The 27,113-nt window shown below is 43.9% G+C and overlaps 1 protein-coding gene across 1 annotated transcript in view; it reads left to right on the forward strand.

The window, feature by feature from the left end:
- The window catches only part of OXCT1 (3-oxoacid CoA-transferase 1), a 283,735-nt gene extending 273,019 nt beyond the window's left edge, over positions 1-10,716 (forward strand). Inside the window, exon 17 of the mRNA XM_033932237.1 lies at positions 10,400-10,716. Coding sequence (XP_033788128.1) covers positions 10,400-10,429 — 30 coding nt within the window. The 3' untranslated portion in view covers positions 10,430-10,716. The remainder of the gene's footprint in view (positions 1-10,399) is intronic.
- Positions 10,717-27,113: the final 16,397 nt, after the last annotated feature.

Genomic DNA, 27,113 nt, shown 5'->3' on the forward strand with positions numbered 1-27,113 from the left:
AGCTTGAACAACTCGAGCAGCCGCACGTGCGCGGCTTTTTGAAAACTTGCGCCTGGGAGAAAAAGAATTAAAGTCGGGGCTGCTGTTCCCAGCTCGCACGAGGAAGGAGGGAGTGAAAGAGAAAGAGATTCTGGGCCAAGGGGATGAAGAGGGAGAGAAACAAACCCACAGCAGGAAAGAAAGGGGAGGACAGCCAGATGCTGGAAGCAGGGGAAGAAAGAGGGAAAGAAGCTAAATGGGGTTGCAGAGAAGAGACACATTGGTGTGGCAGAGAGGGGAAATTATGTGCATGAGAGCATAGGGACCGAGACATAAAGGGGACATACATGGGGATGATATATGGACATGGGGGAGCAATGGCAGATACATAAGGGAGATATTAGAAATGGGGAAAATAGGAATACAGAAGCGAGATGGTTTGTGGGGATGGGACAGGGACCGAGCTCGCAGGCTCCAGCGGCTTGCACAAATTACATTGTAACGTGCCACGAAGGTAAGAGGGAGGGAGGGAGGGAGGCCGGCCGCGCGAGGGGAGCTGAAGGGTGGTAGAATGGAACAGATGGTGAAGAAGGGAGGGAAGGAACAGATGAAGGGAAATGTGGAAGACAGAGTGGGGAGAAGATGCTGGAAGGGAAGAAGACAGATGCCAGACTCTAGGGGAGCAGAGAGAAGAAGATGGGTGCCAGACCAATTGGGGAGGGGGTGAAGGGAGAGGCACAGTAATAGAGCAAATGGAAGACGCAGAGTGAAGACACACAGTGGATGGAAGGAATTGAATGAGAAGATGAGGAAAGCAGAAACCAGACAACAAAGGTAGAAAAAAAAATTCTATTTATTTTCTTTTCTTTTTTTGCTTTAGGATAAAGTAGTATATTAGTTGTGTTGATAAAAATGTATAAACAAAGCCCTGCCAGCTGAACATCTGTTTCTCCAGTTCAGCAGCCAGAACTTTGATTTATAAGGAAGGAATAAGCTAAATATTGCAGTACTAAGGCTTGTATGGATGTGACAGGGACGGGGCAGTGAATGGGATGGCAGTGGCGGTGACGGGGCGGTGAAGGGGACGGTGGGCCGGGTACGGGGCAGTGACAGGGACAGATTTTTTTTCCCCGTGTCATTCTGTACCACAGAAGACAAACATGAATGGGGATGGAGGAGTGGTAGACCCTGATCAATTTTCAGAGGGATGTGTTCGTAAGGAGCTAGCTAAAATAAAAGTAGCCAAAGCAATGAGGCCAGATGGTGTACATCCGAGGGTGCTGAAGGAACTTAGGGAAATTCTAGTGGCTCCGCTGACTGACCTTTTCAGTGAGTCTCTAGAGTTGGGAGTGGTACAGGTGAACCATGTCTCCATGATCGTCACTATATCCAACTCATCTTCTTCTATTACAGTTTCTAGATCCAGAATCTTGTTTCCCATACTTCAAACATTAGTATATTTCTTTGACTAGGTGACTATAGATTTGAATAGAGGGAATGTGCTAGATGTGGTGTATTTTAGCAAAGCCTACGACGGTGTTCCACGTAGACGTCTAATAAATAAACTGAGTACCTTCGGGATGGGTCACAAAGTGACGGGCTGGGTCAAGAACTAGTTGAGTGGAAGGCGACAGAGGGTAGTGATCAATGGAAATCACTCTGAGGAAAGGGATGTTACCAGTGGTGTGCCTCAAGGTTCTTGGGCCTGTTTTTTTTAACATTTTTATAAATGATATTGCTGCAGGGCTGTCAGGTAAGATTTGCCTCTTTGTGGATACCACCAAAATCTGCAATAGAGTAGACACCCAGCTTGAAAAATGGTCTGAAATTTTGCAGCTAAAATTTAATGCTAAGAAATTCAAGGTCTTGCATTTGGGCTGCAAAATCCCGAGGGAACGGTACAGTTTAGGGGGTGAAGAACTTAGATGCATGACAGAAGAGCGAGACTTGGGTTTGATTGTATGTGATGATCTTAAGGTGGCCAAACAGGTTGAAAAGGTGACGGCGAAAGCTAGAAGAATGCTAGGGTGCATAGGGAGAGTATTGCCACTAGGAAAAAGGAGGTATTTATGCCCCTGTATATGACTCTGGTGAGACATTATTTAGAATATTGTGTACAATTCTGAAGGCCACACCTTCAAAAAGATATAAAAAGTATGACGTCGGTCCAAAGGAAGGCCACTAAAACGGTGACAGACTTAAATATCTCAATCTGTATACTTTGGAGCAAAGGCAGGAGAGGGGAGTTATAATAGAGACATTTAAATACCTACGTGTTATAAATGCGCATGAGTTGAGTCTATTTAATTTGAAAGGAAGCTCTTGAACAAGAAGGCATAGGATGAAGTTAAGAGGTGATAGGCTCAGGAGTAATCTAAGGAAATACTTTTTAACAGAAAGGGTGGTAGAGGTGGTGGAGACAGAGACTATGTCTGATATGAAGAAAGCCTGATATTGGCATGTGGGATCTCTTAGAGAGAGGAAGAGATAATGGTTAGTGTGGATGGGCAAACTGGATGGCCATTTGGCCTTTATCTGCTATCATGCTTCTATGTTATTATTTCTTCCTCCGTGGCCCATGATAGGCTGTCATCTTTGGAGAATCAAGACTCACTGGGGTCAGGTTATTCTCGTGATGTCAGATTGGCCGATGCACCCATGCTCAATGTTCCCTCTAAGGATTGATGAGGTGTGTGCAAAAAAAAATATGCATGAGCGACAAGTTACATACTCCACAAATTTATGAGCAGGCACGGAGGACGCATTTTTAAACAAATGTAGTTTATCCTTGTACTCCTTATGTAATTTTAATCATCTATGGATATGTTTGTATGTTTATTGTTCAAATGGTTTTATTTATTTCCCCAAATTTATTTTTGTTATACGCATTGAAAATATTTGATATTGCGTTTAAATCAAAATCTCAATAAACTTGAAACGAGTGCCCGTGAGATTGTGGGAGGGTTAAATACTCAAAACTTAGAAGAATAACAATTTACTTAAAGTTTTTGCTTCGCCAGCTTTCTGGTATCTTTACATACAGTGGCGTACCTAGCATATGTAACACCCAGGGCCCATCATTTTTTGGCACACACCCCCCCATCTGTACGAAAAACATGATTTTTAGTAACAAGCCACACGTCACACATGAGTACCTAGGAAAAGGCAGCATCTTACATATTGCAGTGAGCAGTACATCAATACACCCATTGTAAAACTAAACAAGCCAGATCAGCACAGATCAATCCTACAACGTCAATCCTAACAGAAAACCATGTATTTCGAACACACAGAACACAGAAAACACCTTCGCCTAGTATGGAATATGTCATCACAAACTAACCCCTCCCCCTTTTACAAAACTGTAGTGTGGATTTTAGCCACGGTGGTAACAGCTCTGATGCTCATAGAATTCTGAGCATCAGCGCTACTACCACCACGGCTGGCGCTAAAAAACGCTCCACAGTTTTGTAAAAGGGGGGATAAAATAGAAATACACAGCTTCAACGCTCTAGCTCAGGGGTCCCAAACGTTTTGGGATTGCGAGCTACTTTAAAATGACCAAGTCAAAATGATCTACAACAATAAAATTAAAAAACACAAAGCACACTATACGCTGAGAAAATGTTAATTATCAATCCTATTCTGGGTTTTTTTCAAAGAGGTCAAGGCATATGACTCTATGCATTGTCATCTCAGTAACAACCATACAAAAATAGACAAATATACCCCCCTTCCTTTTTATTAAACCACAATAGCAGTTTTTAGCGCAGGGAACTGCGCTAAATGCCCAGCGCTGCTCTCGATGTTCATAGGCTCCCTGCGCTAAAAAACACTATTGCGGTTTAGTAAAAGGGGGCCATAGTGCAAAATATAGACAGCATATATAAATTCAGACACATTTTGATCACTAAATTTAAAATAAAATCATTTTTCCTACTTTGTCTGGTGATTTCATGAGTCTCTAGTTGCACTTTCATCTTCTGACTGTGCATCCAATCTTTCTTCCCTTCTTTCAGCCTGTATGCTTCCTCTCCTCCAGACCTCATTCCCTCCCCTAACTTTTTTTTCCTCTCTCCCTGCCCTTTCTTTTTTTCTCTCTCTTGATGCCCCCTTTCTTTTTTTCTGTTTCCCTTCTGTCTCCCTGCCTGCCCCCTTTCTTTCTCCCTACCCTCCACAAAGCTACTGCTGCCACCATCGGGGGAAACAGGCCCCAAAGCCACCACCGCAACCATCGGGGGAAACAGGCCCCAAAGCCACCGCCGCAATCATCGGGGGAAACAGGCCCCAAAGCCACCGCTGCAATCATCGGGGGAAACAGGCCCCAAAGCCACCGCTGCAATCATCGGGGGAAACAGGCCCCAAAGCCACCGCTGCAATCATCGGGGGAAACAGGCCCCAAAGCCACCGCTGCAACCATCGGGGGAAACAGGCCCCAAAGCCACTGCCGCGGCTGCCCCAAGCTCTCTTTGCTTCCCCCGACGTCAATTCTGCCGTTGGAGAGGAAGTTCCGCCCAGCCAGGCAGTGATTGGCTGGCCCGAACTTCCTCTCCGACTGCAGCCTTAGGGCGGGTGCACAGCCAGGGCGTACCGTCCCCCCTGGTATGACACTGAAGACATGGAAGCAGCTCCTCTCACGAATCCCCACCTCCCCACCTGCGTCGGAAGTCTGATGCAGTCGGGGATCTTGAGAGGAGCCGCCGCTGCATATTTCATCTTTAAAATACAGGCCGCCGCCGCTTCCTCTCACCTCACCCTCGAGTGAGCGACAGGAGAAAGCGCATGAGCGACGCCACTGAAAATAGTGAGCAATCGCTCATGCGCTCACCTTAGAGGGAACACTGCCCATGCTATGCGGTCCTGATTCGTCTGCAGCTGGAGCAGGCTATCAACTTCCCTGCCACTCTCATTGAGTTACATAGGGTCCCATAGCCCTGTGTGATCTGGACTGTTATGGTCTTACGGCATGGCTCTTGAATGTGTAGATTTAGTGCACAGAGGCTATTCAACAGGAGTGATAGCTGTCATCTTACACAGCAAGAAGACGCCAACTATTACCATGTATGGCAGTGTTTTCATAATTGGTATGCTCAAAAGAGCATAGACCCAAACTTTGCTTCGATTCCGCTGGTTCTTGCCTTCCTACAGGAAGGTTTAGTGAAAGGTCTTGCAGCTGGTTCTCTGAGAGTTCAGATAGCCAAGCTTTCCTGCTTTGGACCTAAGCCCCTGGGAGGCTCTCTTGCTACTCACCCAGATGGTGTCAGGTTCTTAAAGGGCGCATTGCGGCTCTGCAGTCCTTTGCACCTGCTCTTTCCAACTTAAAATATGAACATGGTTCCCAGGTCGCTTGCATGCCAGCCCTATGAGCTGTTGGACTGGGCTACTTTGATGCATCTTACAAGCAAATTGTCTTTCTGGTGGCCTTTGCATCGGCCCACAGGGTTTCCAAACTTCAGGCTTTGTCCTGCAGAGATGGTTTTTTTCGGATTATGTAATCTAGTGTTATCCTATATACTGATCCTTCCTTTTTACTGAAAGTGGTATCCAGCTTTCACATCAACCAAGAAGTGAGGTTGCTAACGTTTTCGCCCTTGGATTCGAAAGAACATGACACGGTATTGAAATTATTGGACATGCGCAGAATCTTACTGTGGTACATGAACAAATTTTGTTTTTGTGCTGGTTGGGGCAGCTCGTATGGGCAGGCCAGTTTCGAAGGCCACCATTTCTAGATGGATTTCGATGGTGATTTCATTGGCCTAAATTGGAGCTGGTAAGCATTCTCTTGTATTAGTGAAGGCACTTTCCACTTGAGAAGTGGCATCATCAAGGGCAGAATGTTCAGCATTCTCCCCGGAAGATATTTGTTGAGCGGCCGCTTGGTTGTCTTTGCGAAGTTTTGCAGAATTGATGTGCCAGCTAGGAGGGATTCCGCATTTGGATTCTCAGTTCTGGCAGCAGGCTCATCAGTACCACCCTATATTTGAGGGACTGATGTGTTACATCCAACTTGTCCAGGAATAGAGTGGAATTGTACAAGAAGGAAAGATTAGGTTCTTACCTTTGCTAATCTTCTTTCTTGTAAATCCACACACTATTCCTGGAACGCACCCTGAGAGTTACTAATTCGCCGATTATCTGCCTTAAGTACCAGTAAGTTGGACTACTGATTCTTTGAACAGCCTATGTCAAGTATAGTACCTGCAAAATTTTGTGCACATTGCTCGGGGGGGAGGGAGGGGGCTGGGTGTCTTTTACTAGTGCGCCCCACATTGTTAGTGCAGGCTGAGTCTCTGTATTTTCACTATTTTTTCATTTACATTTTTCAATTTCTGATTGATGGTTATGATGTTTATTGATGTTATAATGAGCAGATAAGACTTGTTTCTTGGGGAGTATCCCTGTACCACTCCCTTTTCTGTGTCCTATACAGATATGAGGAGTTCCAAGAAAGAGGCATGAAGGGAGGGAGAATACCGTGTAGGATCTTGAAAGTGAGGCAGGCACATTTGAAGTGGACCCTGGAGATAATCGGAAGCCAGTGGAGCTTGGATAAAAGCGGTGAGAAGTGGTCGAATTTGCTTTTTGCGAAGATAAGCTTAGCAGCGGTATTCTGAATCCGTTGGAGTCTTTGAAGGTTTTTCTTTGTTAGGCTAAGGTAGATAGAGTTGCAGTAGTCCAGTCTGGAAAGGATGGTGGATTGGACAAGGACAGCAAAGTGTTTTTGATGGAAACAGGATCTCACTTTTCTCAGCATGTGAAGGCTGAAGAAACATTTTTTTACTAGGGAGTTGAGGTGGTCGTTGAAGGAAAGTGTAGAGTCAATGATGACTCCCAGAACTTTACTAGAATATTCAAGATGCAGAGTGGGGCCAGAGGACAGTGGGATGGAGGTGGGCAGTTGGTCCAATTTTGGGCCGAGCCAGAGAAGTTTTGTTTTAGATTCGTTCAGTTTCATCTGCACAATATGGGCCCAGGATTGAAGGTTCGATGTACATGAGGATATGTTTGCCGAGAGGTTGGTGAGGTTCTGGTCGGTCTCGAGGAGGACAAAGATGTCGTCTGCGTAAGTGTAGAGTGTTTCAAGGGGGGAGAGATGGAGGAGTTTAAGGGAGGACATATAAATGTTGAAGAGGATAGGAGAGAGAGGTGAGCCTTGCGGGACTCCACAGATCGGGTTCCAGGGGAAGGAAGAAGTGCCCTTCATGTTGACTATATAGGAGCGGGAGCGTAAGAACTTCGAGAACCAGCAAGGACAGTGGAGTTTATGCCTATCTCGGTGAGTTGGTAAATTAGAATATCATGATGGACGACATCAAAAGCTGCAGAGAGGTCGAATTGAAGAAGGACGGTGAACTTGTTGCGAGAATGGAGATATTGAACTTTTGAGATTAAGGAGGTCAGAAGGGATTCGGTGCTGAAATTGGGACGGAAGCCGTATTGGTAGGGTTGAAGAATGGTGAATTTCTCAAGGTAGGAAGATAGTTGAGTGGATATGATGGACTCTAGCATCTTGGTAAGAAGGGGGATGTTAGCTATTGGACGGTAGCTGGATGGTGTAGAGGGGTCAAGCTCAGGTTTTTTCAGTAGTGGGGTTAAGGAAATATGGCCCACTTCTGGGGAGAAGAGACCCGAATGGAGGGAGGAGTTTATGAGAATGGTAAGAGATGAGATGGCCTGAGGGGGAGTGTTCTCGTAGAGATAGGAGGGGAAAGGATCCAAGGTACAGTTGCAGGATTTCAATTTGAGGCAGAGATTATAGACCAGGGATTCGGAAACAAGTTCGAAGGAAGACCAGGATCTGTCTGCTGGGATAGGGTAGGAGTCTGTTGGGATAGGGTTGGGGTCAATTGGAATCAGAGATTTGTAGGAGATTGCAGATGGGAAGGAGCGCCTCAAGATGGAGACCTTATTGTTGAAGAACTTTGCTAGAGAATCGGCTGAGGGGGAGGAGGGAAGTATGGAGTCATTTTTGGAGGTTAAGGAATGCCAGATGTTAAATAATGTGCTACTCTGATTGTTGGATTTGGAGATTTTGTCACCTTAGAAGTTTTTCCTTGCTTTTTTTAGAACAGTATTATAGATTTTAATGTTGACCCTCCAGGAGAGTCTGTCTGTAGGGGATTTAGATTTTTTCCATTTTCGTTCCAGAGCACGGCATTTCTGTTTCAGTTCTCTGTGGTATGGGAGGTACCAAGAGGCCTTACGGGAGTAGGAAATGGTTTTAGCATTCAGAATCCTGGTGCAGTCCCTCGTACTAAGTCAACTTGACTACTGTAACATAGCCTATTTAGCAATCTCCCAAAAGAATATGCGACGTCTTCAAATAATGCAAAATGCTGAGGCAGGCTTATCTTCGGTCTGAAGAAATTCGATCACGTGACACCTTATTACCGGCAGTTGCACTGGCTGCTGACGGAAGCACGTGTAAAGTTTAAGTTCGCCTGCCTCTGCTTCAAAGTACTATATGGACTAGCCCCAAATACATAACGGACTTTTTTCTCCTTTTCCACCAACAAATGTAAGAGAAGCACACATTCAAACTTCGTTTCCCCTCCAATTAGAGGTTGCAAACTGAAAAAACACCATGATCACCTTCTCTCACACCAAGAAGCCTTATGGGGTAAAGACCTAGATCAACTGCCTTCGCCCACTACCTACGAGGAATTTAGGAAGCGCCTAAAAACTCACCTGTTCCTGAAATACCTAAACAACTGACCTGCTCTTCTCTCTCTCCTCAATAACGGTCCTCCTGACCTCTTACCCTTTTCCTCTCTCCCCTCTTAAGTCCGCATAGAACTTCATGGTTCTGTGATATATATAAACTGTTACTGTTATCATATCGTAATTTTCACTGTATTTTTTGAATTGCACGGCCTTCTCCTAACAGGCCCACTTGGAAATCTCTTCCAATCTGTATACCTTATACTCTCGCTCAGCAAATTGTATATCTATAATTTTGTTTCCTTAAAGTTTCTGCACTCTGTATTTCCTCTGACTATCTGCACATTGTAACTCGCTGAATGTCCAGCTCTCTTGATTGTAAACTGCCTAGAAGTCGCAAGATTGTGGCGGTATAGAAGAATAAAGTTATTATTATTATAGTATATCCTCTCAACTGTTTGTCTCCATTGTTTCTAACAAGTTGGGACATCCTGTTTCCAAGAGAACGATTTCCATTTAGTTGACTGCTTGCATCTCGTTCTGTTATGCTCAGGCTCAGCTGCAACTACAGAGTCTGGTCACAGCCTACTGACAGCTTCAGTAGCTTTTTTCTGCTCTATCCCTCTGCTGAAATCTGCAAAACTGCTCTTTTCTCCTCAGTTCATACCTTCACTTCACCTTACTGTCTGGACTCTTATTTCAGATGGGATGGGCACTTCAGCCAAGCAGTATTGCAACATTTTTTTCCTACAGGCCAACCTTCCTACCATCCCAGCCTGGTTAGCTTGGAAGTCACCCATATGTGAGAATATGCTGCCTGCTTGTCCTGGGATAAAGCACAGTTACTTACCATAACAGGTGTTATCCAGGGACAGCAGGTAGATATTCTCACAACCCACCCACCTCCCCTGGTTGGCTTCTTAGTTGGCTTACTGAACTGAGGAGACGCGCACCGTACATCAGGCAGGAAGACACTCGCACATGCGCGGTGCGGTCAGTCATGAACTTTCTAAAATTCTTAAAGTGCCAGTGCACTTTTGCAGCTATCTGTACCGGGGCTTCATGGATGACATCATCCATATGTGAGAATATCTACCTGCTGTCCCTGGATAACACCTGTTACGGTAAGTAACTGTGCTGATTGGTCAGTCATTCCGATCACTTGATTGATTCACATGCACACTACTTTAATTTTATATTGTATACTTTGCTCCTTTCATTGGATATTAAATTTTATATGTTATACACCCTCCTTTACTAAAGCATAGTGTGGATTGTAGCGCTAGCAGCAGTGATAACTGCTCCAACGCTCATAGGAATTCTATGAGCTTCTGAGCAGTTACTGCCGCTGCTGGCACTACAACCCATGCTATGCATTAGTAAAGGAAGGGGCGTTTGTTATAATTTAATAGATATTGAAATTGTGCTTTATGAGATGGCACTGAGGCTTGGTTTGCTGAAACAACTACTTTATTTTAATTTTTCCATACAATCATACCTTGTGTCAGACAAAAATAACTATCTGCATATTGTTCATTTTTAATAATGCTATCATACTTTTTTATTGTAATTTGCCTAAAGTGCTATGAGGATAAGGTGAGAAATAAAAGTGAAAAATGAAAAAAAAACCCTTATTAAATTGAGGCAGCAGGTTTGAGTTGCATTCTATTCTAGTGTCATATATTGTCTTAGAAATTGCTTTATTGTAGAAAACTTTCATGGATTTTTATTGTTTTTCCCCTTTTTCCTTACTCAGGTTTCACCAAATCTAAAAAAAATGGAATAGATTTCAGACTAAGGATTGGACTTTGTCACATGAAGCTACTTTTCATTTCAAATACACACAGAAAGGAAATCAATTTCTGTTCTGATGGGGTTTTTTTTCCTGCATTTTAAATAAGAATTTGTACCACACTTTATAACTGGTAGATTAGTAGCTATGGCAAGTTTGTAGACCTTTTTTATGTCTAGCCTATCACAATACCATTGAAAAGGAAAAAATAACATGTAAATACATTTGAGCAACATGAGACAGCACAAACATAAGTAATAAACATTAATTGAAGAAACCTATTTCAAAAAGTTGTCAAAGTTCTATACTGAATTGTCTACCACTATTACAGATCAAGATGTACAGAAGATTTGAACTTGCTTCCCTTTCACTCATAACTACCGTATTTTCGCGGATATAACGCGCACCATTGTAAAACGCGCACAGGGGTATAGCGCGCAGAAATCACGATGATATGTACAAAAACTTTTCTATACCGCGCTCAGGCATATAACGCGCATGCTGCCCGACTCTCCTCTGGCCACCCCGACTCTCCTTTCGCTCTCCCCGACTCTCCTTTCGCCCTCCCCGACTCTCATCTGGTTGCCCCGACTCACCGTTCACCCGCCCTGACTTTCGGTGCACTGCCCCGCCTCTCCGTGCCTGTCCCCCTTGAAGTCCTGTCCCCCTTGAAGGTCTGCCTGTCCCCCTTGAAGATCTGCCTGTCCCCCCTTGAAGTCCTGTCCCCATCCTGAAAGCCTGATGCCCCCCCTTGACGTCCGATTCTTCTCCCCCCTCGGCAGGACCACTCGCACCCCCACCCCGAAGGACCGCCGACTCCCCAACAATATCGGGCCAGGAGGGAGCCCAAATCCTCCTGGCCACGGCGACCCCCTAACCCCACCCCGCACTACATTACGGGCAGGAGGGATCCCAGGCCCTCCTGCCCTCGACGCAAACCCCCTCCCCCCAACGACCGCCCCCCCCCAAGAACCTCCGCCCGTCCCCCAGCCGACCCGCGACCCCCCTGGCCGACCCCCACGACACCCCCACCCGCCTTCCCCGTACTTTGTGTAGTTGGGCCAGAAGGGAGCCCAAACCCTCCTGGCCACGGCGACCCCCTAACCCCACCCCGCACTACATTACGGGCAGGAGGGATCCCAGGCCCTCCTGCCCTCGACGCAAACCCCCCTCCCTCCAACGACCGCCCCCCCCAAGAACCTCCGACCGACCCGCGACCCCCCTGGCCGACCCCCCCACCCCCCTTCCCCGTACCTTTGGAAGTTGGCCGGACAGACGGGAGCCAAACCCGCCTGTCCGGCAGGCAGCCAACGAAGGAATGAGGCCGGATTGGCCCATCCGTCCTAAAGCTCCGCCTACTGGTGGGGCCTAAGGCGCGTGGGCCAATCAGAATAGGCCCTGGAGCCTTAGGTCCCACCTGGGGGCGCGGCCTGAGACACATGGTCGGGTTTGGCCCATGTGCCTCAGGCCGCGCCCCCAGGTGGGACCTAAGGCTCCAGGGCCTATTCTGATTGGCCCACGCGCCTTAGGCCCCACCAGTAGGCGGAGCTTTAGGACGGATGGGCCAATCCGGCCTCATTCCTTCGTTGGCTGCCTGCCGGACAGGCGGGTTTGGCTCCCGTCTGTCCGGCCAACTTCCAAAGGTACGGGGAAGGGGGGTGGGGGGGGGTCGGCCAGGGGGGTCGCGGGTCGGTCGGAGGTTCTTGGGGGGGGCGGTCGTTGGAGGGAGGGGGGTTTGCGTCGAGGGCAGGAGGGCCTGGGATCCCTCCTGCCCGTAATGTAGTGCGGGGTGGGGTTAGGGGGTCGCCGTGGCCAGGAGGGTTTGGGCTCCCTTCTGGCCCAACTACACAAAGTACGGGGAAGGCGGGTGGGGGTGTCGTGGGGGTCGGCCAGGGGGGTCGCGGGTCGGCTGGGGGACGGGCGGAGATTCTTGGGGGGGGGCGGTCGTGGGGGGGAGGGGGGTTTGCGTCGAGGGCAGGAGGGCCTGGGATCCCTCCTGCCCGTAATGTAGTGCGGGGTGGGGTTAGGGGGTCGCCGTGGCCAGGAGGGTTTGGGCTCCCTCCTGGCCCGATATTGTTGGGGAGTCGGCGGTCCTTCGGGGTGAGGGTGCGAGTGGTCCTGCCGGGGGGGGGATGTATCGGACGTCGGGGAGTCGGCCGGGCAAGAGGGCTTGGGCTCCCTCTTGCTCCGATCGTGGATGCGGGTGCGGGTGGGAGCGCGTGCGAGCGGTCGTTCGGGGTGGGGGTGCGAGCGGTCCTGCTGGGGGGGTGAATCGGGCGTCGGGCGGGGTGGGAACTATGTTTAAAAACTTTTGTATACCGCGCTCAGGCATATAGCGCGCGAGGGGTATGCGCGGTACGTAAAATCACGTATAACGCGCGCGTTATATCCGCGAAAATACGGTATATTTACTCCATTTTCAAACCTGTTTGAAACCCATGAGTTAACACACATTACCTGACAATTTTATGCAACCGGTATATCAGGCTTTGGCATCTGATATACTAAAACAATAAGAAGCACAGTTTAGCAGCATTAACAAATAAATAAACATATGAATAAGAGCCATATTGAAGAGGGTGCATTCATGTAAACCCTGCTTTTCACTTTTGACCAATAAGCCAAAGAACATCTACTCCTCACTCCAGCCTCGCCCAAAACCTAAGATATTCTTTCTTTCATCAAGAAGTACATTTTGGGCTTTCTGGACCCCTCGCCCACTTACTTTAAGCATAGCAATCAGTTTGTGTTACCATTTTGAATGTTTGCATTACCACCACCAGGAAAGAATCTAGCTTTCTTCTGCTAGTGGAGATTCACTGACACCTTGTGGATGAGTTGGTGCTAGTAAAGATGGAGTTGGGGTTGGGACAGAGTGTTTAGCATCCAGAAGCCTGATATTGACTTAGGAGTCTTTGTAAAGTATAGTTAACATTGCATCCTTGTATAGGCTGTGTTAAGCCTATAGCAACCTTTTTTTGACAATTTACATATGCACACCATAAAAGTGTCAGTGGCGCACATGCAAATAAGTCACAGGGGCATTAAAATTCAAATATGACCAGCAGAGGCCATATTGGCATCTTCTTCATTTTGGTCTTTCTCTGAAAAAAAAAAAAAATTCTTGGCCATAAGATTTAACAAAACACTCAAGGAGGTACCATTTCCTGTGCTCAGCTAGTCATGTCACTGACTTGCATCTTCCATTATTGCACATACCATAAATGGGGAGTAATTTGGGAGAGGCGAGGGAAGCAAAACAGAGAGCATGTTCAACCCACCTTGAGGAACATTGTTGCAACAAAATTGATCAGGATTTGCTGTGTATTGAATCAATAGAACTGTGAACCAGAAGATATTATTTACTTGTCTACTACCAAACTTATTTCATTTCAAAATGAATATTAATCTACCCACTCTGCAAGTCACCCTATATGCTTAGTTTGTATGCCATTTGAGGAAAATTGTCAAAGCCACATAAATAATAATGGTGCTATGTTATTAAAAGTGAGTGGTATTTTTTTTTCTCATCTTAAATAATAAAATGGTAAGCGCCCCATGCGCACTCGCGCCGCGTGTTCCCTGATCCCTTTTCTGTTGGGGTGTGGCGGCACGAGTGCGCATACGCGCTTATTACCTCACAACAGCCTCCCTGCTCTCCACCTAGCACTGCTTTCAAAGGGCCCGTCACCATGATCGACTCCACAAGCCGGGATCGCAGCCAGCCGCCAATCGCCTCCACAGTGCCTCTTTCCCTCTGTCAATGGCGCCGAAGCCCCAGGTTGAGGAGAGCCCCGAGCGCGTGGCGGTGCGCGTCCGATCCTTGCTGTCCACTCACCGCGACACAAACTCAAACCTCCGGCCTGCAGCAGCTCCACAGCCGCCGATTGCCTCCACAAGCCTGCGAGGGGAAGAGGGAGAGGGCTGGGGCTGTCCCGCTGGTAGCATGGCCCCGATCCCCTTGCGCCCGCTCTCCGCCCCACTGCCGAGCTCTGGAGCGAAGAAGCAGCGATCCGGCCCGGCCCGCTGAGAGGGAGAGCGGCGCTGGTACCGGGGAGCTCCTCACCAGCCTGTCCTGCCCCCTTGACAAGGGCTCCCGCAGTGTCCGCTCATGCTAACGACCAGCCCCAGGTCTGGGCCGAGAAGGGAGGAAGAGAATTGGCTTGGGGGTAATAATGATGGTGAGGTAAGGAAAGGGGGAGAGGAATAAGATGGAGAAAAAGGCAAAAAGCAATGAAGTAGGGGAAAGGAAAGACCAGGATAAAGGGTCAGATAAGGAGAAATGAGGAAGGGATGAGAAATTACATGGTGAGGCTGAAGGAAAAGGCAGAAATGGAACTAGGAGACAGCAATGGAAAAACTAGAAGGAGGGGGAAAAATTGAATAGGATAATGGAAGGAAGACGTTCTGGTATGAATATTAAAAGAATGGAGACAGGCAACAGGAAATGCATTTTTAGAAGGAGAAAAGAATGTAATCGCAGAAAGTGTGGGAGGAGAAGAATGGAAACTAAGAGTTGAACCCGGAAACAGAGACAAGAATGAAATAAAAAGATCAATTAAAGGGCTGCTGCTGGATAAGGTGAGCAGTGATGGGGTGGTGGAGGACACAGGGGAGGAAAAAGGAAGAGAGAAAGGGTGGTGGTGGACTGCCAAGGGAAAAAAAAGAAAGACAGAAATACAGAAAGCGGCTAAGGAGAGAGAAAAAGAAATAAAACCACACACTCACACATATATATTCTAGCACCCGTTAATGTAACGGGCTATAAGACTAGTATCAAATAATAATTTTCAATAGAATCATCACTTACACCAGATTATTGCACAGGTCCTGTGCGGACTGCTGGGCACGATGGACCTCAGGTCTGACCCAGCGGAGGTACTGCTTATGTTCTTATGTTTTTATTTTCACCAGGCACTTTCTGCTTTTCAGGAGCATTGGGTGACTTCTGTGGCACACTTGAAGGCACACTGGTTGCAAAACACTATAGTAGCTGATGGCAGTTAAAGACTGAAATGGCCAATCTAATCTGTCTAGGGTGAAGATTGTAACTGCCATTACATATTTCTTGGAAACAAAGCATGGGTTGCCTCAGCTTAGAATAGCAATGACATAACGCTTTGCATTTATATCTTCTTGCCATCAAGGAAACCTCTGTGTTTATCCCATGTCTTTTTGAATTCCATTACTGTATTTGGCTCTACCACTTACAGCAGGAGGGCATTTCAGGCATCCACCACCCATTTTGTGAAGAAATGCATCCTATTATTTCTTCTTTCAGCTTCATATCATGTCCCCAGTTCTACAGCTTACTTTCCTTCAAAAAGGATTCATTTCTTGCACATTTCTTTCAAGTATTTAACCACCTATCATACCTCCCCCTATTCCTCCTCCTCTTTGGGGTATACATATTTCCATTGCAATAAGTGTATCATTCTAGACAAGGGGGTTATCTCCCAATGGCTGTGAGCCATATGTAGAAGGAATCCACTAAATATGCACCACCTCAATAGCTTGAGGTCAGACAGTGCAACCTTCATTTATTCTTCATTGTGGGGAATGGGAAAAGCCCATCAGAACACTAGGCCATAAGAAAAATGTTGTCTTGCGCAGGAACTTAGAGAGAAAGAGATGAGGGGAAAGAAGCAACCAAAATGCATTCATCTTACGAGGAGAGCCTGTCTTGAGTTTTAACTGCAGGTTTTTACAATGGAAGTCATCAGCATATGACGGAACATAAAGGGGTGGGTGTTATGTCAATATAAGTAGAATGTGAGAAATGGCAATGTGGAGATGCTAATTCCTTGTTGGGGGATTTCTATCTCAGTGCATTGTGGTTGTAGTAGTGATAAACACTGGTTCCTGGCACACGACATGCCCCCCCCCAAACAATATGCTGCCGGCCTATTAGCTCGTTTATATATATATATATATATATATGAAAGCAATGTGGTGCAGGTTGGGGTAGAATGGGAGTCGTCATACATATGTATAAGGTACGCGGTAATAGGCCATTCACATATCAAGCAGCTGTAGTCATAGCTTATAGATGCATATAAGCTATGACTTAGTAGGCCACGTCCATCCCACATCCACATACAGAGCATAGGAATGTGTACTAACATATACATGTATATAATATATAACCCAGGCTCATCCCGCAGATGTCGCATACAAGCATAGGAATGTGTACTAGTGCATACCTAACATTCGTATAACCCAATGTCTTTCAAACTGTGTGCAGTGGCACAGTGGTGTGCCCCGAAGAGATTCCAGAATTTTACTTTATTTTTAAAACTTCCCTTCATAAGAATACACTAGAATAGATGACATATGTTGCATATGCAAGAATCTGTCTATTATGAATGTCTGTTTACTTAAGAATACAACCACCCAAAAAAACATCATTCTTTGACGTGATTCATCCTTGAAAACTAATGGCAAGTAATTTTATTTTTATTTTCTATGCAGTAGTTATCTTAACTTCATCAACAAAGCAATCAAGGCTTTGTTACCATTTGGATCTTCTTACTTTGCAAAATTGGATTTTCGTCTCTGACAGAAATAAAATTTTTTAAAAAAGAGAATGACTGCAGATAGTGGACGATGAAATGTGTGTTTGCTTGTCGACTATCGAGCCGCGTTTTGAGTTAATTTGCACTCAAAAACAAGCATTCATCACATTGATTAGCAATTCTATTTTATTTACTTTAGTTTCGCTATTGCTGCAATTACCCATATATAGCTTAAAGAACTTTAAATAAATAACTCTCAAATTTAATTTTTTGTTGGTTTTGCAATTTTATAATTTCAATTATAATGTGCCATGAAAAACATTTGACTACTATTATTTGTACACGTAAATCCACACTTGTGTATAAATACAAATAATGCCACTTAAGTGATATTCTGTAGAAAAGCATATAACTCTTAGCGCACATTTCCAAGGTGGGCACTCAAATGGTGCAGCCTAGACAGAATATAGGCAGGACTCAAATGTGACACATAGAGGACCATATCATTTTGGGCCCAGTCACCCAGAATCACCCAAAGTTGGCAGCATCTAAAGTCCATTCTCGAAAAATACGTCCAATTTTTTTTTTTTAATCATCTTCTTATACATCCAGGCATTTGATTGTCCAGACTGCCAAGTCGTTTTATCTTTATACCACATTCTCTTCCAAAAAATCATCCAAGTCCCAAATGCCCAGAACAAGACCTTTTGGACATAGGAGGGGCCAGCAAAGACATGGCAACAGAGTAGTGGGACACCTTACAGGGCACTGCTGTGAACTTCACAAAAAGGATGCCACATAAACATTTCACCACAACTTCCTTGCAGGTCATCCACCTGTCTACAACCCCAATAGCCCTTATGGCTGCAGGTGCCACTTATATGACAGTACAGTAGGATTTGGGGGGGGGGGGGGGCTTGGTGGGGTTTGTATTTTCCACCATTAACAAAGTGGTTAGAGTGGCTTATGGGGCTGGGTTCTCCTCTCTATGGTTCACTATTTAAGCCACCTCTTTGCAGCTCTACTAGGCTTTCCTATGCCAGGTGTTGATGTTTCAGAGGCAGGTATGTACATTTTTATTCTGATTTTAATGGCAGTGTGAGAGTCAGTGATCACTGGGAGAGTGTGTGGGGGTCTGTACTTTGTCCTTGCAGTGGTTATCTGGTCACTTCGGCTATCTTCTGGGCACTTAGACCTGTTTTTAGATCACCTAAGTCACAATGTACAAGTTCCATCTAGGCAGTCTTGTCAAACTTTTGATTATCCCTGCAGGAAGACTAAGTCTAGATCATCCCACCTCCCGCTCTAACCACTCCTCCAAAAATGCCCCTTTGAACTCTGGCCGTACAGCATTCGGAGCACTAAAAAGTCTCTGGATACATCTAAAAACCTGTTTTGATTATCTGCACTTGAACAACCTGTCTTTTAGGTCATTCAAGTGCTGATTTTGGGTAGGATTTTAGATATATTTCTATTTCGATTATGAGCCACATAACTTATTGAATACAGCAAAGATACTTACCTGTAGCAGGTGTTCTCTCCAAGGACAGCAGAGATAATTTATCCCATGTGGATGATGCCATCCACAAAACCCGGTAAAGACACTACCAAGTGCATTGGCACTCTGAATCTTTATGCAATGCCCATAGTGTGCACATGCCAGAGCCTTCCCGCCTGCCATAGCGCACGAGATAATCAGTTCAGTAACAAAGCTAAAAAGCCAACTAGGTTTTTTTTGTTGTTGCATAGAAGTTTTTGGACCCCTGTTAGATTACAAAAATTAGATAGTTCTAAGTCAAATAGATGCTGGCACTGTCATCTCAATATAGGAACACTGGATCTTCTGCTCTTCTTTTGTTCCTTGATACTTAGGTTTTGGCGATCCATTTGGGGTCAAATTAATAGAATACTGGACGACCCATTGAAATTGACATATGATGCAGTGCTATTTGGCATGGTATTGATGACTAAAAGCCCAATAACTTCCCATAACAACAAATTTCTCTTTATCATGACAGAAATTGGCATACAACTTATTTTGAAGAACAGGAAAAATTGGGACCATTTAAATTATAGTTTCTGGTGGGAGTCTTTATGTCATACTTTTAAGCTGGAACGTACTACAAAAGGGACATTATAGGAAATTTAAGGATGTCTGGGAACCATTGACAAAATTCTGTAAGGAGTGACTATTGATTTTAATTTTAGCCCTTTGAGTATTCGTGTCCATGGGGGGTGGAGGGAGGATATACCATTAATTTAACTTGGGAAAGGTTATTGAAGGAATCTATGTATTTGTGTTTTTCTTGATTAGTCATTTGGGTAGGCGGGAGGGGTAAAAATGATTGCTAATGTATTTCTGCAAGATGAATGTGCATTTCTTGAATTATTATTTGTACATCTACTTATTTATTGCACTGTTGATAGTTGGAAAATCAATAAAGAATAATAAAATGCCAACTAGGGTAGATGGGCGGTTTTGAGAATACATACCAGTTGTCCTCAGTGAACACTTGCTACAGGTAAGTATCTTTGTTTTTTTCCCGGGAACAAGGAAACATAATATTCTCATGTCTGGGACGCCTAAGCTGCCAGGATTATGACTCTGGGGGAAGGATGAAAGATATATAAACATGAGCCTGGTGAAATCCAAGAGGGTTGAAGGGAAAGATGGTGCTCAAATAGAGAAAAGATTTTGTAGAACTGCTTATCCAAACCAACTGTCTCTTCTGGAGTTTTGTTCCAAATAGTAATGAGAAATTAAGATATGGACTGAGGACTAAGTAGCCCCTTTGCAGATGTGCTCAATAGATGCAGAGCAGAAATGAGATACTAAAGTAGGTTGACATTATGGGATATCACATGGCCCTGAAGCATCAGCCTAGCCTGAGAATACATGAAGGAGATAACAGTCTGCTAGCCAAGTGAAGATGGTTCTCTTGGTAACAGGAGCTCAGAATTTGTTAGGGTCAAAAGCCAGAAAGAGCTGGGATGATCCTCTATGATGTTTAGTCTAGTCCTGGTAGGATGCTAGGGCAAGTTTACAGTCCATACATATATGCTGTTTTGGAAAGTGGCAGAACAATGGCCTGCTTGAGGTATAATTCTGAGAAGACTTTAGGTAGTTATTCTGGTTGAGTTTGAAGCACTGTTCTTTCATGGTAGAATCTTGTTTAGGGAGGATGCGACACAAGAGCTTGAAGTTCACTCATGGAATGAAGACGTGATGGCAGTGAGAATAATGGCTTTCTAGATGAAAAGTTTGAGAGAGCAAGATGTAAGTGGCTCAAAGGGAGACTTCATTAGAGTAGAGGTCTGCACAGGAACGGGGATCGCGGGAATCCCGGGGGTCCCGCAGGAATCCCCCCTAACCCACGGGACTCCCACAGAGACCCCCCTCTAGCCAATGGGACTCCCACGGGGATCGAAGGCTTTGGAAGCAGGGTTCATCCATATAATATAATGGACACGTCAGCCTTAGTAAAAGAAGGGGTTTATAAGTTAATTACCTGAACAGAAAACAAAAAAAGGGTTCCACCAAAGAGATTCCACAAGGAAAACAGCAGCTCAAACACAAAAGAAACTGTGGAATTGATGATCCTGTCAGAAGTAATTGCTGCTTTCTATGGGGACGGGCGGGGATGGAGGTAATTCCTTGCAGGGATGGGTGGGGACAGAGAGGATCCTGACGGGGACGGGTGGGGACGGAGAGGAACCTGGCGGGGACGGGCAGGGATGGGTGGGATTTCTGTCCCCGCGCAATTCTCAACATTAGAGCAGATAGTACTACATTAAGATCCCAAGCAACAGGTGGAAGTTTGATAGGTGGTTTCATGTGGAATAGGTCTTTCATGAAAATGGGCTACCAAAGGATGAACAGATAATATTTTTTTTACCCTGGCAAACCAGATCTGGTATTGGCACACTCAGAGAGAAAATATCTGGATTTATAGAGGAGATTCTTAAAACCTTAGGGCCCATTAAAAAAAAAAAAACAGCCCCTGGTCTTCCTGCCTGCCAGTTCAGCTGATTGGGGCACAATCAACTGAGCCAGTAGCCGCTTCGATTAGCTGAACCAATAGGCAGGGAGACCAAGGGCTGCTTTTTTTGATGGGAGTCAGGAGGAGGAGTTGTGCTAGCGATTGCTCTTCTGAGCAAGCGCTAGGCACAGTTACTTTCCCCTTATCCCAGCGAATTGCCACATGAATAACAGCATATAATTTGCATGCTATTGTGCTGAGCATCACTAGTAAAAGAAAAATCACTCCCACAACGGCGTTAGCGGCTAGCACGGCAGGCGGTTTAACGCACGGTATTACGCGTGTTAAACCCCTACCGCAGCTTGATAAAAGGACCCCTAAATGCACATTACCTAAATCATCTCAAACATTTACCGATGTATTACTGCAATTAATTCCAACTCTTGTCTTTCCAAATATGTTGGATGTGATGTTTTTATTTTTATTTCTGCAGCCAAACAATGCTTTTTGTTAATGCAACACATTTAATATGAAACTAGATGAACAGCATATGACAGGCTATAAACATTAACAAACAGCTTTAGATGTTTTAAATAACATAGATTAACAAACACTAATAATTTTTTAATCAGTTTTACGTCTTAGGGCACCTTTTAAGATGTGTTAACAGAATTGGCGTAGATTAACGATTAGTGTGTGTGCTAAATGCTAAGCAGCCTGTTTTATTCCTATGGGCATCTTAGCATAGTGCATTTAGTGCTAAATCCATTAGCGCACCTTAGTAGAAGGACCCCTTAGTTTGTTCAATGGAAAAAGAAACTTATAAGGCAAAACTGACTCAAGCAAAATTTTTTAACACTTTACTTTTAAAGCAAACTACCAGAAATTTACTTGTAATGTTAAAGACATCTGTTAAGTTTCAAAAGACAGATCTTTATTCAACTGTTTGTTTCTTTTGCTGTATAGCACTTTATTCCAAAGTACAATTCATTAGAAATGATAAATTCAGCAAAGATCCAAACAGAAACAATCAGTCCAAACCAAGGCAACACAGAATTAGATGAACATGAAGATTTGAAACTTAAAATGTGTGCTTTTCACTTCATTCAAATTTTGGAGTTTATTGCCTAAGACAAGGGTGGCAAATGTCAGTCCTTGAGGGCCGCAATCCAGTCAGGTTTTCAGGATTTCCCCAATGAATATGCATGAGATCTATTAGCATACAATGAAAGCAGTGCATGCAAATGGATCTCATGCGTATTCATTGGGGAAACCCGACTGGATTGCGGCCCTCGAGGACCGACATTTAACATCCCTGGCCTAAGAGGAGGACAGGAGAGAAAGAGCAGAGGTAAAAAAGAATATATAAGATAGGCAAGGAAAAATGAAGAGAAAAGTTAGAAGGAAGTGAAAAAAAAATTAGGAGTGATTAAAACCTGCAAGTATGGGGAAGATTATCAGAATAACATTTTAAAGGTCAACTAAAGAAGTAAATCTAACAGTGACATGAATAGTGAAACATTAAAAACAAAAAAGCGAAGGCATATAGAAACAGCTAAGACCACAAAAGTTAAAGGAAGCTGCCAAATCTTTACCAGAGAAGGCATGCAATTTTTACCAAGTTTAAAATTTATGTCTCAAATAGATTGGAATAAATTCTTTTAAAACTTGTATTTTAAATTCATTAGAGGAAATATTATAGGGCTGGTATTAAGTGAAAATGAAAGAAAGCAAAAATAATTACTGTAAGACCAAATATCATGAAGCTGCAGTAATTTTGTCATTATAAAACTAATTCTGCTTGAAAGAGGCTTTAGGAGGTATAATAAACCTGTAATGGGGGTATCTGTAGCTTTCAGCAACTGAAAAAAGGTACAAGTTTTAAAAGATAGTGTACTTTAAAAATTATGCCAAGTTGTATAAAAGTGACAGTGGTGGTTTTCTGCCACCAATCGAGAAATGAACAGAGACAGTGCTGATCACCATCAAAGCCTGAGAATTGGTTTTCTAACACAATCTCTTCTTTCAAACTGTAGTGCAGGCTTAGGTATATCCACTCTTTGATTATAGTAACTCACTGTTGGTAGGTTTACCAAAAACAGATCTAAGAGCTGTACAGATTGTGCAAAATGCGGCTGCTAGACTTGTCTTGGGATGCCCGCGTTATGGTCACATTATGCCAATTCTTAAACTACACTGGCTACCTATTTTTTGGTGCATTCAATTTAAGATATTACACAGATTATTATTATTTTTTTTTTTTTTAACCCTTCATGAACAGCAACCCCTCGGGCTGCAACTTTAAAGTTCCATGTTCCAGGATCTACTTGATGTCCCATATTTCAAACAAATAAGACAGGGCATGTGTGGAAATTCTAACTTTATGGCTGTGGGTCCTCAGCTATGGAATGTGTTCCCAAATAGTTTAAGACTGTCTGAATCTTTGGATGACTTTAGAAAGTCTTTAAAAACATATTTATTCTCTTAGGTATTTCAGTGATATGAAAAAGTTTAGCTATGATGGATGCACTTCCAAAGAGCTTAAGATTAACCTAATGTTCAAATGATTTTAGAAAATTCAAAAACACTTTTTTTTCCAGATATTTTTACCCCCCTCCCCTTTTTCCCAAACTGCACTAGCATTTTTAGTGCTGGCTGTGGCAGTAACAGCTCTGACGTGCACAGAATTCCTATGAGCGTCGGAGCTGTTACTGCTGTGACCAGTTCTAAAAACGCTAGCACAGTTTTGTAAAAGGTGTGTGAGGGGGAGGGGCTAGTAATGTGAAATTGTTTAAAAATAATTGATATGAATCACTGTCTTAAGAAGGTTATGTATTAATGTTAATATATTTTATATGTGTTTTTGTAAACTATTTAGGACTGTAGATTTGCTGCAAAGTAAGTGTGATTATCCTTACTTTGCAGTTAATTTTCAATTTACAAATTACTGGGTCCTTTTATTATAGTTCAGTAAGCACTTAGCACAGTTAGGCCCCAATTCTATAAATGGCACCTAAGACAGGCACCAAGGAATATGGCACACTAGCACCTGTCAATCTTTAGTTAGGCACCATTTACAGAATAACACCTGGTGGCGCCTAAAGTGGGCTTAAGCTCCAGTGGGTATCGCAACCCTGGGCACCCCCTATTTATACCAAGATTTTCTTGGCCCTAAATACCAATGCCTAAGTTATGCGCCTTCCAGTACCTAAGTCTTCTTTAGGTACCTACATGCAAAACATGCCCACTTTTCTGCCTTGGACTAGGCATGTACCCAAAAGTGATAGATTCCTGCCATCCAGTTAATTTTAACTTAAGTTAATTATAAAGTACTAATTGTGAATTCTCAGCACCAATTAAGCCGATTTAGGCTCCTAACTCTGAAGTAAACCATCATACATGAAGCTCTCAATATAACCAACACCAACCCATTCCCAGGTGAATTATCATACGTAAAATCTAATTATAACCAATCATCAATCTAATTGTGAACCACAATGAATCCAAGCTGAGAATTGCAGAATATAAGAACCATATGATATATGATATGATAATGCCTAGAAATAGGTTACTGCACAAATGCAATAAGGGGTTTTGTGATAATTTGCCTGTTTCTATTGTAAGTGCTCCTGCATTAACAAAACCAGGTACTGCGTGCTAATTGCTGTTTTACCAGAGGACCAGCATTACAAAATGCTGGTTCCATCCCCACTGAGTGCTGTGTATAATTTACAGCTATGATGAAGTATATTCTCACATTCAGCCACAATAACTTCAAATGTTATTGCAGTTTAGTAAAAAGGTACCCAAAGCTTGTGCTCTAACCATACTCTGACAATGTGACTGCCCATCTGCTAGCACATGCCATTGTAAGTACTTACAGAATACTGCTTAGTTGGAAAATAGTCATTTCCTGTACATGTGTATATATTCACATAGCCACAAAAAACAGGGAGGAATGGAGGGAGGTATAGTACAAAGATTCAAAAATATCACTCCAAAACAAAAGCACCACACAAGCCAAGAAAGCTAGCTTATTACTTAAGCGAAAGAAAAGCCTCAGACAAACGGAAAGGTGAACCAACACTCTTCCACCAAAGCATCATAGGCAAAAAACTTTTGCACAAGTTTAAAGTTAGCAGGTGGGAGCAAAAAATAGCCAAGAATGATTAATGGTAAAAACCACTGAACACAAACAGGCCAGGCCGACAATCGTTTCAGGGCTTTAGTGGGTGAAAGCAGCAGTTAGGATCTGCGTACTGATAGCCTGGATTTGGCGCTAAAGCCCTGAAGCAGTGGTTACCGGCTACGAAACGATCGTCGGCCTGGCCTGTTTGTGTTCATTGGTTTTTACCATTAATCATTCTCGGCTATTTTTTGCTCCTACCTGCTAACTTTAAACTTGTGTGAAAGTTTTTTGCCTATGATGCTTTGGTGCCATGATTATAGTGCAAGGTTTTTCAATTCAAGTTTTTATCCTAACTTAATACATACTAGGAATCTAAAACTAATATACATAATATACAGTTTACAAGTTAAATTTGTCAGGGTTGCAGTGCAAGATTTTTCAATACAAGTTTTATCCTAATGCGACACATACAGAGGATCTTTTATCAATATACATTTCTTTGTAATCTGTCGTGGGTGGAGAAGTTATATGAACATGCATGTTTTTATTGTTTTCCTAAAGTTCAGGAGTCCTTCAAGGGGGGGGGGGGGGGGCAGTCGATTCCAGTGGCACGGTATGAAGTGGGAGTAGGAGCGTATGGAGTTACCCACCCCCTCTGCACATTCATAAATTGGATACAATCCTCCTGCAGTCAGATAAGTGATAGAAACCCATTTTCAGTTTTAACACAAACAGATAACTCACAAACCCATTGCTCACAAATACCTCTTTCTAAGATCTGTCAGAAACCCACTGCCAGGGGGGGTTTCACTTACATTTTTATTTATTTAGATGCTGCTTATTTATCTTAAGGGGATTCTAAGCAGTTTATATTGAATAGGGATCAGTAAGTAGTTTCCCTAACTCTTCCGCAGGCTCACAATTTAATTATGGCTGAGTGACTTGTGCAGGGTCACAAAGAGCAGCGCTGAAATTGAACCTGTGTAAGTGTAGAGAATACTAGGACTTATACACATAAGTGTACCCATGAAAGTGCCAGCAGAGTGTTTAAATTTAAAGTGTGTTGGGTTATTTTTAGAATATTAGGATTTGTTTGTGCAATTGGATTTATGAATGTTATTTTTTTGTAACCTGCATAGATTTTGGATACGTGGGATATAAACATATTAAATTTATAAACCACGTATAATCAAAGTGAAGTACAAGATAACATACATATTATTGAAACACCCCACGATCCATAGCAAACAAAAATTTACATTAACATTTCATAATTTATAAGCTGGAGTGTGAGCAGACTGCTGGGCATGATGGACCACTGGTCTGACCCAGCAGCGGCAAATCTTATGTTCTGTTCTTACTGCTTCTACAAAGTCATCCTGTAATTGTCAGTACATGGCCAGAAAATGTCAATATTCCATCTATACATATTACATAAAGGTGTCAACAAACAATTGGGTTTTCAGCTGTTTCCTGTTTAGATTGTAGCTCCTTTCGAGCAGGGACTGTCTCCTTCGTGACTCTTAACAGTGCTGTGTACATCTGTTAGCACTCTAGAAAAAAAATAGTAGCAGTAGTGCTCTGATTGAGCAACTGACCACTGAAAGGATTAAGGCATGACCCCTCATGAATCCCCCAGTGGTTATTGCCCCCCTTCCTCACCAGGGCCCTGATGCACTGGGAAGAGTGAAGGCCTGCCATTTTGAAGAGGCAGGCCTGCTTGCAGGAGAGAAAAGGCATCCCTCCAGCCAAACTTTTCTTTGGTGTTGGGGGGGGGGGGGGGCATGGATGGCTAGGGAGATCAGTGGGAGTGAGGCACGGGATGTCGGGGGATGGAGGTGGTGGCCAAGGCAGGGGGGAGTAGGCATCTCTTCTGATGATCCCACAAGGGGTCTTGACCCAAACTTTTTTTTTTTTGAGGGGGGGGGGCATAGATGTGCATGTGTAATACAAGTACATCTGGATTCCACATTGCTATATATGTTATGCAGAATGTTTATTTTGTATGATTCAATTCCTTCTTTAACATATAGGGTAACCCCACATCCAATTTG

This window comes from Geotrypetes seraphini, chromosome 1, assembly GCF_902459505.1.
Source record: "Geotrypetes seraphini chromosome 1, aGeoSer1.1, whole genome shotgun sequence".
Taxonomy (NCBI): Eukaryota; Metazoa; Chordata; class Amphibia; order Gymnophiona; family Dermophiidae; genus Geotrypetes; species Geotrypetes seraphini.